A 12,869-nucleotide genomic window follows, 5' to 3' on the forward strand; every position below is an offset into this window, starting at 1 on the left:
CAACCTGTTAATGATATGACAACCTTGTTACTGATTCAACCAATGTGTAACTGATCTGACAACCTGTTACTGATACAACAAAGCCTTAATTGATCTGAACTTAACCTATCTGACCACATTGTAACTGATCTGACAATGTTGTAACTGTTCCTACATAATGTAACTGATCTGTCAACCTGTAGCTGATCAACAATCTTGTTAGTGGTGAGAGTGGTTAAGTGGTATAGGTGTCCTCCTCTCACCCAAGAGGTTGTGGGTTCGATCCCCACTAAGGGTACTTTTTCATGGCCTCTCAAAAAGGACACAGTACTGGTTTCTGCCCAGGAAACAGACTCGATAGTGATTCTATAAGCTATCAGCTTTCGTCACAATTGAGCTAAATTAAATTAATATATACTAACCATGTAATTGATCTCTGATAACCTGTAACTGATCAGACAACCTGCAACTGATCTGACAACCTGTAACTGATCAGAAGGTTATAACTTATCCAACGACCTGTAACTGATCAGACAACCTGTAACTGATCTGATAAACTGTAACAGATCAGACAACCTGTAACTGATCAGACAATCTGTAGCTGATCAGACAATCTGTAACTGATCAGACAATCTGTAACTGACCAGACAATCTGTAACTGACCAGACAACCTGTATCTGACCAGACAACCTGTAACTGATCTGACAACCTGTATCTGACCAGACAATCGGTAACTGATCTGACAACCTGTAACTGATCAGACAATCTGTAATGATCTGACAACCTGTAACTGATCAGACAATCTGTAACTGACCAGACAATCTGTAACTGATCAGACAATCTGTAACTGATCAGACAATCTGTAACTGATCAGACATTCTGTAACTGATCAGGCAACCTGTAACTGACCCTCACAACCTTGTAATTCTTAACCTTTAAAATCCACTGTTCATGAAACAGCGATTATTAAAATTGTGAATTAACACCGTGTGAAATAAGAAAACGACATTAAATCTAGAAAAGCAATGTTCACATCCACAAACATTTGCATAACAAAGTTGGGGATTTCATAACCAAAATGTGCAAAACCAAAGGTACTTTGGTGCATCATGTTCAGCTATATTAAAGTATGCATGCACTTTTAGGGAACAAGAACACTTCAACAAAGCTACGTTGTACTAGTTATCTTAAGTTTCTTCACAATCATTGTAAAATAAACAAGCATTTTCAGTGAAAAGATATCCCCCGCCAACAATGGCTTGTTTGTGCTTGATGGCTTGTTTGTGCTTGAAGGTTAAAAAAAAGCTCAGAAAGAATAAGATAAGCACATTGGTTTTACTGAGAAATGGCTGCAAACAATGATTTTTTAATAAATCAAGGGCAATAACTCTAAGGAAAAATGACCAATCCAAAAGAAAAATAGACAGGCATCATCATAGTATATTGGTTCTTATTTATTCCAAGTGTCATGAAATTCTACCAGCTAGTTGCATAGAAAAGGCTGCAAACATGGATCTTTTAATAAATCAAGGGCAAATAACTCATATAGAAATTACACAATCCAAAATATAAATAAACAGGCATCATCACAGTATGTTGGTTCATATTTGTTTCAAGTTTCAAGAATTTCTACCAACTAGTTACTGAGAAATGGCTGTAAATGAGAGTTTTTCAAAAAAATCAAGGGGAATAACTCCAAGTACAATTGACTAATCCAAAAAAAAAAAATGAACAGGCATCATCCCAGTATAGTAATTCATATTTATTTTAAGTTTCATGAAATTCTGCCAGCTAGTGACTGAGAAATGGCTGTGAATGTGCATTTTTCAAAAAATCAAGGGCAATAACTCCAAGGACAATTGACCAATCAATTTTTTTTTTTGGACGGGCATCATTCCAGTTTAGTGGTTCATATTTATTTTAAGTTTCATGAAATTATACCGGCTGGTTACTGAGAAAATGCAGGTGACGGACGGACGGAAGGAAGGAAGGACGGACGGAAAGACGGACGGACGGAAGGACGGACGGACAACGCCATTTCAATATCCTCCTCCCTATTTCATAGGCGGGTGATAATAATAATTAAACTAAAACACTAGTATTGAAGATGGTCAACAGTGGAAGTTTTACGAAAAACCTTGATGTGATAAAGGAAATAAAGTGATAGCATATGTGAAAGAGGGAGCAGAGTAAAGATATGTCAAGTTGGGTACCTATGCAAAAGATCATGGGCCATGTAAAAACAGTTGTTCACAGGCTTTAAACAATGAACTATAAATCAAGGGGTTACAGTTATTAAATGAAGCTCAATCAAAGTTTATTAGCAGGTATGTACTTTGTATTTTAATTTATATTGTACAGGTAGCAATTGAATCCATTGAAAACATCCGCACTGTGGCCTCCCTCACTCGGGAGGGAATGTTCCTTGACAAGTTCATGCACGAGCTCAATGGTCCGTTCCGTGATGCCTTGAAGAAAGCCCATGTGGTTGGTATCGCCTTCTCCTTCTCTCAAGGAGTGATCTTCTTTTGTTACGCAGCCTCGTTCTGGCTTGGGGCTTACCTTGTGGAGCAGAAGGAGCTGGACTATGTGCAGGTGTTCAAGTAAGTCCATGTACCTGCTAGCATGATTTTGAATTAACTTGTTATTTGATACCTCAAACTCTTGCATTACTTGGATTCAATGTTAATTTATAAACAGTTCTTATACTGTGAAATCATAAATATTCGTGGGACATTAATTTTCATGGATTTTGTAGGTTGGCTTATCCACGATTTCAATATCCCAACGAAAATTTGACCTTTAATTCTGAAATTATACTGTCTATGTAAAAGGGTATGCATGTATTCACATGAATATACATGGTATTCAAAGTACATAAGTTATGATTATCAACTACCTGTGCGGCACATGTTAAATGTGCTGATTATTAACCTCGTGTGCTTGAGCAACGCCACTTGATTTTGTTTCTTTGTTCAAATATTTAATTGAACACCCCTACTGTGTTTTCACAGTTTGCAAAAAAATACTTAATTGACATCCAATGACTGAACTATTTAATATTCATTCACTATTTATATTTTATATATGCATCTATATTTATGACCCTTAAATTACCTGTCAAGTGATAATTGACATTGGTATCTGCGCTAATTAACATATTGTCCCATTGCATTTTCATTGACTGCGTGTTTACATAGAACAAGATCGGCACATGGAGATTTTGCAGATGATTTAGGACTGACGTTTCCGTTATTTATTTTTTTCGAAAAAATGAAAATCCACAAATTTTAGTACTGACAAAATCCTTTTTCAGAAAACCATGAAATATCAAGCCCACGAATATAAATGATTTCACAATTACTAAATTATCTCAAAAACTAACACTATAAAGACATATACTTGAACCTGTCATCTGGGTAGAAATCGGTATTTGGTGTTCAGTTTGATAAGCTAGTAAGAGGCCCTTGATGGGGCTTGTAAAAACCTGGGGTTTTATCATCACTTTAATTGCAGTTTTGTTGACTGGTTGTAAAAATAATAATTAAGTTATAGACATATTATCATTAAACTCATGATCAACTTACAGAGCATTCTCAGCCGTAGTGTTTGGTGGGATGGCCATAGGTCAGGCTAGCGCCATGGCCCCTGATGCGGCAAAGGCCCAGGTGTCAGCAGAACAGGTCTTCAAACTCCTGGACCGCAAACTGGCTATTGGTGATGAGGAGGAGAGGAAAAATGCCAAAACTCCAGAGGTATAACGTCATCATTAGAGCACATGCATATAAAAAAAGCTTAATCAAGGCTATTTGAGGTCAACTTTAGAACATATATTTTGGTTGGAAAAATTCCTTTGAGTATAACTCTTGTCATTAATTAGATGTGAAAAGTAATTTGCTATTTCTAGGGCAAGTTTTCAAGCACAGTCAGCTTCAAGAATGTGAAGTTCCGGTACCCAACACGGCCAGACATTGTGGTGCTTAATGGGCTAGATCTTGAGGTTGAGCCGGGCCAGACAGTAGCACTGGTTGGTAGCTCAGGGTGCGGCAAGTCCACCACTGTACAACTCACCGAGCGGTTCTACGACACAGAAAGCGGGGAAGTGGTCAGTTTTGTTTTGCTTCATTATCAGTTTGTACTACAGAAACTTGTTTTATAGTGTAGCATGATTGTGAAAACAACTGAATTGATATGAATGACACTGGAGTTTTGATTTGATTATCTGATAGTAGCCGTGTTTTTACTTAGTAAATTTGATTTTCGTCTGTTGCTTTTATTGAAAAACTCACTAAATTTGATTCCTTTAAAACCTATCGATCTATTAGCATTTGTCATCTCGAATTTTAAAAAATATACTGGGTTGATCAGGTCTAGAAATGAGAATAACATTAGTGAATTATGACATGTCAGAACAACAACATGAAGAAATTACTGATTAAAGGGAGAATATACAATCTTAAAAAAAAAATCCTATTTATTGTGCTATTTCAAAATTTATAATTAAGTATAAACTGTACAGATTTAAATTATTAATCTTATTTGTTTATATTTGGATGTTTTGAATTATAATACATAAAATATCGCAACTCTGAAACAGGACTGACTGAAGTTTTTTTTTGTGGACAAAACTTTTTTTCAATTATTACTGTACATTGTGAAAAGTAGGTGCAAATAAGGACTAAAATCCCTGTTATTTCCTACAGTTTGGATAAAATCTATTGAATTTAAAATGATTTTGATCGGCTTTTACTGAGTGGTAAATTTGAATATTGTAATCTACATCTTCGTGTATGATTTAATGTGGATGTAAATAATACATGTAAATGAAGACTAAATGCCGTAAAACTCTATATGCCAGATGTAACTTAACTTTCATAAACTTTCAGATGTTGGATCAGTACAATGTGCGTGACCTTGACCTAGCTTGGCTGAGAGGGCAGATTGGCATCGTATCCCAGGAGCCGGTCTTGTTTGACCTCAGCATCGCAGAGAACATCGCGTATGGAGACAATACACGCCAAATTCCCATGGATGAAATCATACAGGCAGCTAGAAGTGCCAACATTCATGACTTCATCTCTTCCTTACCTGATGTATGTCTTTTTTTTGTTCTAACAGATTATCAGTTTTCAGTCAAATAATTTCTCCTGGGATGATTTCTAACATCATCGGTTTAAAACACATTGTATATAAGGATTTCATATTATATTCTAATTGTTAAAATTTGTGTCCTCTTAACTTTCAAAGGGGAACAAATCTTAGTTGCATATAATAAATTATGCTATAAGCAGTTAAAGTTCTTTTAAAATGAAATTGCACATAAGCAATTACTGGGTAAAGGGAGACTAACTGTAACAGATTTTATTGACTGCTATATGTTGTTTTTTAAATATTAACATCTGAAAACCCATTACCCACACTTTTCATAAGACACCCACACAATTTTCAGGGTTATGACACAAATGTAGGAGAGAAGGGGGCCCAGCTTAGTGGGGGTCAGAAACAGCGTGTTGCCATTGCACGAGCTTTAGTGCGGAACCCCAAAATACTTCTCCTTGATGAGGCCACTTCTGCCCTCGATACAGAGAGTGAAAAGGTATGTCCGGTTTGAAAACTTTCCTTTGTTACAATTATAGTTTTATTACTATGAATAATGCTTTCATATCCATTTGCTGTATATAATTATTTTTCCTTTAAAAAAACTTCCAAGTAATATCTTTGATTTTAATAATGGAAATGGTTTTAATCTTTAACTCTTAACATATGAAATCTTGTTAGATACATACTTAAAAATATGATTAATCAATTTCAGTAAATTAAATGTTGCTTATATATCTGCGTAATCTAAATGAAAGCATTTAAATTCCAAGTTTATTTCTCAACAAAGTATCTGATCAATTTTATTTACATCTAAATGGGAGCGAATTTATTTCTTTAATTGATTCCTACCCCAAACAATCATTAATCTTGGTAATTGATAAATGTTATGTACCAAAATGTCTTACATTTTGTCATCAGGTAGTCCAGGATGCATTGGACCGTGCACGTGAAGGACGCACGTGCATCGTAATCGCCCACCGCCTCTCCACCATCCAGAACGCTGATAAGATCTGTGTCATCCGGCACGGCGTCGTCACCGAACAAGGGCGCCACTCTGAGCTCATGAAGCAACAGGGCTTCTATTACAAGTTAAACATGGTCCAAGCCCGCACTAAATAGACTGACATATGATAGGCTATGAAAAGACTGGCAACATGTTTTTATGCCCCCACAAAGTGGCGGCATATAGGGTTGCCCTTGTCCGTACGTACGTCTGTCTGTCTGTACGTACGTACGTCCCGAAGATTGTTTCCGATCTAATTCTTGAAAACTGTTTGTCCAATCCTCACCAAACTTTAAACACATGTTTGTGACCATAATATCTTGATCAAGTTCGATAGTCATGGAAATCGCTTTAGTCATTTAGGAGTTACGGCCCTTTTTTGCCAAAAATACTTCAAAAATATATGTTTCCAATCTAATTCTTGAAAAGTATGTGTCCAATCCTCACCAAACTTTACATACATGATTGTGACCATAATATCTTGATCAAGTTAGATAGCCATGGAAATCGCTTTTGTCATTTAGGAGTTACGGCCCTTTATTTGCAAAAAAAGACTTGAGATTATCCTGAATAATCATTATGGCTTATTTTCTGTGACAAAAAATCGAAGTGGGGGCATCCGTGTCCTATGGACACATTTCTAGTTGTATTAGTTATTGCATTATCAAATACCTCATGTGCTAACTTAAGAAAAACACCAAACCAACCAGAACTTATGTATATATATTTTCATATATTGTTATACGTTATTATCAACCTCAAATTGATCAGATGATACCAATATTTCTTATTACCAAATGACATATTGTTACAATTATGCTGTTATTTTTCAAGTTACTTAACTATGATAAAGTGTTTGTTAGCATTTTATCCTTCAGTTTGTTCTTTAATTGGCCTTTTATGGACTTTTGTCTTTAATATTAGAAAATCCAAATATTTTGGATATGTATATTTTTATTAATTGAGAATTCCTTATCAAAAGCATTATTTTGTACTTTGTCAATTGTGTTGAACTATTACCCGGTAACTTAATTTGCAGTTTGAGTGTGTTTATTAATCATTTTTGTATAAACTCATTATATGCTTCAGGCTTTGTAAATCTTTAGCCCAGAGAGTGCTTTTTAAGAAATTTTAATCAAGAATCATATACCTTATTATGTCTTACTTAAAGAATAGACACGAACACTATGAACATTATGAACCTTTGTCTTCATTATTAAATCAATTTTCTTGACATTATTTCGTACCACAAATCATCATACTGGCTATAACATACCATATTTAATGTCGGTACCATTTTTATACTAACTAAAACTTTGTTATGCTTCTTTACATTATGGTTGTAAATTATTAGCCATTGTTTTATATGCACAAATACATGTAGTCCCATATCAGCGAGTTTAGGCTTACTCTTTATTGATGATATTTTTATAAATAGCTTGACCTCAGATCTACTAGCAATATACATGCAGTGCAAGCCTTCTGTTTGTCTGGAAAAAAACTGTAGTACCATCCTATTTTTTTAATGGATTTTCATTTACAGGCAGGCCTAAGAAATACACATTCATTGTACATGCAATATTTCCGCCCTTTCTATCACTGTCAGATTGTTTTTGCAATTGTTTGCATTTGTCCAATGTACATGGATATTTATTAAAAGTCTTTCTTCAATAAAACATATCATGAGGGTATTTAAGATGACCCTGTACCGGGTAAAATATCCTGGCATTTAGTGTCGGCCCATCTGACTATATTTTTTGCTGCCCCTATGAGAACTGATTTGGGTCTCCCCAATCTCCGCCTACTTTTCGCAATTATCCAGCTATTTACAAACAGAATTAAACCCCAGATCATACATTTTCTTGTAAGGATGAAATACATCTACACTTGATTTCACACAAGGCTTAAGCAAATTGAAGCACTCATTGTTATCATATCGATATCATATTTGGCCCCACTTTCTCAAAATTACTTAATTGTTCAAATTCTAATTAAACACATTTAATCACTTTACAGTCTAGCATGCTTTACAATTATAATTGATTTTAGTGTTAGAAACATATTTTCTGATAGGATATATTGATGCAATATCTTGTTAAAAAAGAAAAGAAAAAATGTTGAACAGCACAAAATGTACTTAATTAACAACTCATGAATATTTACCATCCTCAACTTTATTTTGCATATTTGATGACCCCATAAAGGAAATTCACACAAACTTTGGTTTTAACAGAAACAAAAATCAAAATATGGAGGAATCAGAATGTATTACCTTTCTATTTACAATATACACACCATTTAAATACTCGGTTATCTGTTTAAGAACTGCTGGGACCAGTTTTAAAAGAAACTTGAGGTAGTGATAGGCTCAGTGTTGTCATCATGTGGGCCATACATGAAGCTCCCAGACCATCATAAATATAAATTCTTGTAGTCTAGCAATGCCTATGACTGGCTGTTTTCTTCTCTAGTTATGTCCCTCAGTTAACAGCTAATATCCACTTTTTGTTCAAACATTTTGTATGATATAAGAATTTAATACCTCTCATTAAAATTTTATATTACAAATTTACTGATTGTTATCCAAAACAAAACTACAGCAGTTTGTGAAATTTGGTCTTGCCATTTATTTTTCTTTATAAATAGAATACCTGTACACATCTTGTTTTCAGTCCAACTTTTACAATTCTTTTACTTTACTTTTCTCAGTTTACTCAGTTTCCTTAAGGCTGGTATTCCTTGATCATGCTGTCCATGTTCTGTCTGCCTACGTTAAAACGGAACATTATAAATATTGTTCAGTCTGTTCCATGTGTCTACTTTGCCTCTGGTCTATGTCCGCTATTGCACAGTTAGTGATTTTAGAGAATGGGACCATTAAAGTGACAGGGTTTTGCTTTAAAAAATATATATATAGAAATAATAGCAAAAACTCTTTCTGATCATTGATTGAACTAAAATACTTAAAAACACTGGTATCAATGAAAAAATATGTATAATGAAGTTTTTAAGTCTTTGTTCAATTAGAATGTGTTGTTGTTGTTTTTACATAAAATGGAACTTTTAAATAAATGCATACCAAATGTTTGTGTCTGTAAATGTTAATAACAATTGTGACTATTAAAATAGAATTACTTCATAATCAGATGCTATTTCTACTTAAAGATATGATTGTCTACATTATTTTTTTGTGGATATGGAATATAATTTCTGTTTTAAAAATACTGATGACAGATGCTGACAGCGTGCTCATGGAAAATAGGCTTTATGTTGCTCTGAGATTGTTTTGTGATGTTTTAATATTACTAAAGATTGTATTTTCCCCCTCAACATGACACAATCCATGCATGTACAATCCTGCGTTGAGCTGTTCTACATGTTGCTCACCTTGGATCATGACATAAAAACAGCTTCTTGTATAATGTTTATGTATGGTTATTAAATGGTTCAATCAATACCTGTGGTGTATATGCAATGCTAGAAAATTTTGTACAACAAATGTCCCCGACACAATGTATTGTTGAAATCCATACTAGAAAGAGCCATTCTTACATTCTGTAACCATTACTTACATGCTATTTTATTTTGTATTTTATGTTCTAGTGTATTTACATGTCGATATAATCAATGTACATTGTATATTCAGAAAATAGTTGTTTTATTTATAAATATTATGCTGCATGTCCAACACTGAACAAATATGTTTTAGAAGTCTTCTAATTATGAAATAAAAATCAGCTGTTGGCATTTTTAACCTGGACAAGACGTGATGACTTCCTTTAAACTATAACAGTACTTGAACTTTCCCAATTATGAAGGAATGTCAGGCTTTTAGATCTGCCTTATGAATGAAAATGGAATTCTTGAATATTAGATTTATATTTATGCATCAAACTTGCATGCCATGGGAAATTTCAATACCTTTAATATACTGGTTATGCTTAGTTCTACAACAACTGTTGTATCGCCTACGGGTTGACATAGACGGCTTGTGTATATACAATGTCATGCTAGGTCGGAAGGCAACATTTTGCTTGAATGAAGACTTAAAACAAAGATCAAAGGCCAGTCTGAGCCTCTTAAAGAGCCCCATATTCCTTTAATTACCGGATTTTGATTAGGCGATTGGGTTCCGCAAACACATTGAAAAACTTGTTTTCGAAATAATCTTTTGACAGTGCTCCATTAGGCAGCAGTTTTGTAAAAAGGTTTGTCAAAGTATTTTAAGAAACTAAACTCTCTATTTAACTCTGGTAAAAGACCAAGGTGGGGCTCTTTAAGTGGCGTAGCCTGCACTATGGTTAATTTAAAATGGTGAAGAAATGATAATGTTATCTTTGTTTAAAGGTGTCATTCGAAGCAAAATTTTGGCTTCCAAGGAAGCATTTATGACGCAATTTATCACATGGTATACACAACCCATTTTCATGGTAATATTTAACAAGATCGTTATCAATTATGAACATATCACAGTACACTGCATTGTTTACCAAGCTGAGATAACATCATATATTGATGGCCACTCTAATAAAGAATCTCATTATTGACTTTGTTATGGTAAATTAGTTTTTATGCCCCCGAAGGTGGGCATATTAAAATCGCACCGTCCGTCCGTCCGGCTCTGTAACTTTCCCTTGTATGGACAGATTTTAAAATAACTTGCCACATGTGTTCCACATACCAAGACGACGTGTGGCGTGCAAGATTCGTGTCCCTACCTCAAAGGTCAAGGTCACACTTAGTGTTTATTCACAATGGAGTGCTGCATATAAGGACATAGAGTATAGGTTGTCGTGTCCGGGCTGTAACTTTCTCTTGTATGGACCGATTTTAAAATAACTTGCCATATGTGTACCACATACCAAGACGACGTGTCGCGTGTAAGACCCGTGTCCCTACCTCAAAGGTCAAGGTCACACTTAGTGTTTATTCACCATAAGAGTGCTGCATATAAGCATAGAGTATAGGTTGTCGTGTCCGGACTGTAACTTTCTCTTGTATGGACAGATTTTAAAATAACTTGCCAAATGTGTTCCACATACCAAGACGACGTGTCGCGTGCAAAACCCGTGTCCCTACCTCAAAGGTCAAGGTCACACTTAGTGTTTATTCACCATAAGAGTGCTGCATATAAGCATAGAGTATAGGTTGTCGTGTCCGGACTGTAACTTTCTCTTGTATGGACAGATTTTAAAATAACTTGCCAAATGTGTTCCACATACCAAGACGACGTGTCGCGTGCAAAACCCGTGTCCCTACCTCAAAGGTCAAGGTCACACTTAGTGTTTATTCACAATGGAGTGCTGCATATAAGGACATAGAGTACAGGTTGTCGTGTCTGGGCTGTTACTTTCTCTTGTTTAGACAGATTTTAAAATAACTTGCCACATGTGTTCCACATACCAAGACAATGTGTCACGTGCAAGACCCGTGTCCCTACCTCAAAGGCCAAGGTCACACTTAGTGTTTATTTACAATGGAGTGCTGCATATAAGGACATAGAGTATAGGTTGTCGTGTCCGGGCTGTAACTTTCCCTTGTATGGACAGATTTGAAAATAACTTGCCACATGTGTTCCATATACCAAGATGACGTGTCGCGTGCAAAACCCGTGTCCCTACCTCAAAGGTGAAGGTCACACATAGTGTTTATTCTAAATGGAGTGCAACATATAAGGACATAGAGTATAGGTTGTCGTGTCCGGGCTGTAACTTTCCCTTGTATGGACAGATTTGAAAATAACTTGCCACATGTGTTCCACATACCAAGACGACGTGTCGCGTGCAAGACCCGTGTCCCTACCTCAAAGGTCAAGGTCACACTTAGTGTTTATTCACAATGGAGTGCTGTATACAAGGACATAGGGTATAGGTTGTCGAGTCCGGGCTGTAACTTTCCCTTGTATGGACAGATTTTAAAATAACTTGCTACATGTGTTCCACATACGAAGACGACGTGTCCTGTGCAAGACCCATGTCCCTACCTCTAAGGTGAAAGATACACTAAGTGTTTATTCACAAGGGAATTCTGAATATAAGGACATAACAGTGTAGGTTGTCAAGTATGGGTGGTATTTTTTTATGTTAAGAGGAAATTTAAAATAACTTGCCATATGTATTTAACACATAAAGGCAAGATCAATTTTTCATGTACTGACCTTGTTCGTAGGTCAATGTCACATTCGGGGGCATTCGTCACATACTGTGACAGCTCTTGTTCATATAGAATTTGCTGCAGTATATTTGGGTATGGCTTGAAAAATAGTTAAAAAAGAGAGTCTTATCTGGTAAAAAAGTACTATGAGAGACTAAACTAAATTGGTCAAAATAGTTTGAAATAAAAAATCTCAGGAAATGTTATTGATATTCATTTGCAATTTTTTGTTTATTGATCATATTAAGTATACACATACACGGTCACAATATTAGTTTATATTATACTTGTATTTTGCAGTTTCATCATGTTTTTTATGTTATTGTTTTACTTGTATCTAATAAATGTTGTTTAACATTTAAGTGTTCTTCTGTGTACATGAATGTTTACATGTTTTGGATTAATTTGTCTGGTACAAGATGGTATGGATTAATATGTCTGGTACAAGATGATATGGATTAATTTGTCTGGTACAGATTGAGTTTGTCTGGTAGGAGATGATATTAATTTGTCTGGTGCAAGATGGTAGCATAAGTTTATCTGTTACAAGATGGTATGGATTATTTTGTCTGGTACAAGATGGTATGGATTAATTTGTCTGGTACAAGATGGTATGGATTATTTTGTCTGGTAC

The 12,869-nt window shown here is 35.1% G+C and overlaps 1 protein-coding gene across 4 annotated transcripts in view; it reads left to right on the plus strand.

The window, feature by feature from the left end:
• Positions 1–12,592, plus strand: part of LOC128226920 (ATP-dependent translocase ABCB1-like) — a 57,109-nt gene extending 44,517 nt beyond the window's left edge. For all 4 annotated transcript variants that reach the window (XM_052937032.1, XM_052937031.1, XM_052937034.1 and 1 more), the window contains 6 exons: positions 2,341–2,582; positions 3,569–3,734; positions 3,887–4,084; positions 4,866–5,072; positions 5,429–5,575; positions 5,998–12,592. In XM_052937032.1, coding sequence (XP_052792992.1) covers positions 2,341–2,582; positions 3,569–3,734; positions 3,887–4,084; positions 4,866–5,072; positions 5,429–5,575; positions 5,998–6,198 — 1,161 coding nt within the window. In that variant the 3' untranslated portion in view covers positions 6,199–12,592. The remainder of the gene's footprint in view (positions 1–2,340; positions 2,583–3,568; positions 3,735–3,886; positions 4,085–4,865; positions 5,073–5,428; positions 5,576–5,997) is intronic.
• The last annotated feature ends 277 nt before the right edge of the window (positions 12,593–12,869 follow it).

The sequence above is a fragment of the Mya arenaria genome, chromosome 3 (genome assembly GCF_026914265.1).
Source record: "Mya arenaria isolate MELC-2E11 chromosome 3, ASM2691426v1".
Classification (NCBI taxonomy): Eukaryota; Metazoa; Mollusca; class Bivalvia; order Myida; family Myidae; genus Mya; species Mya arenaria.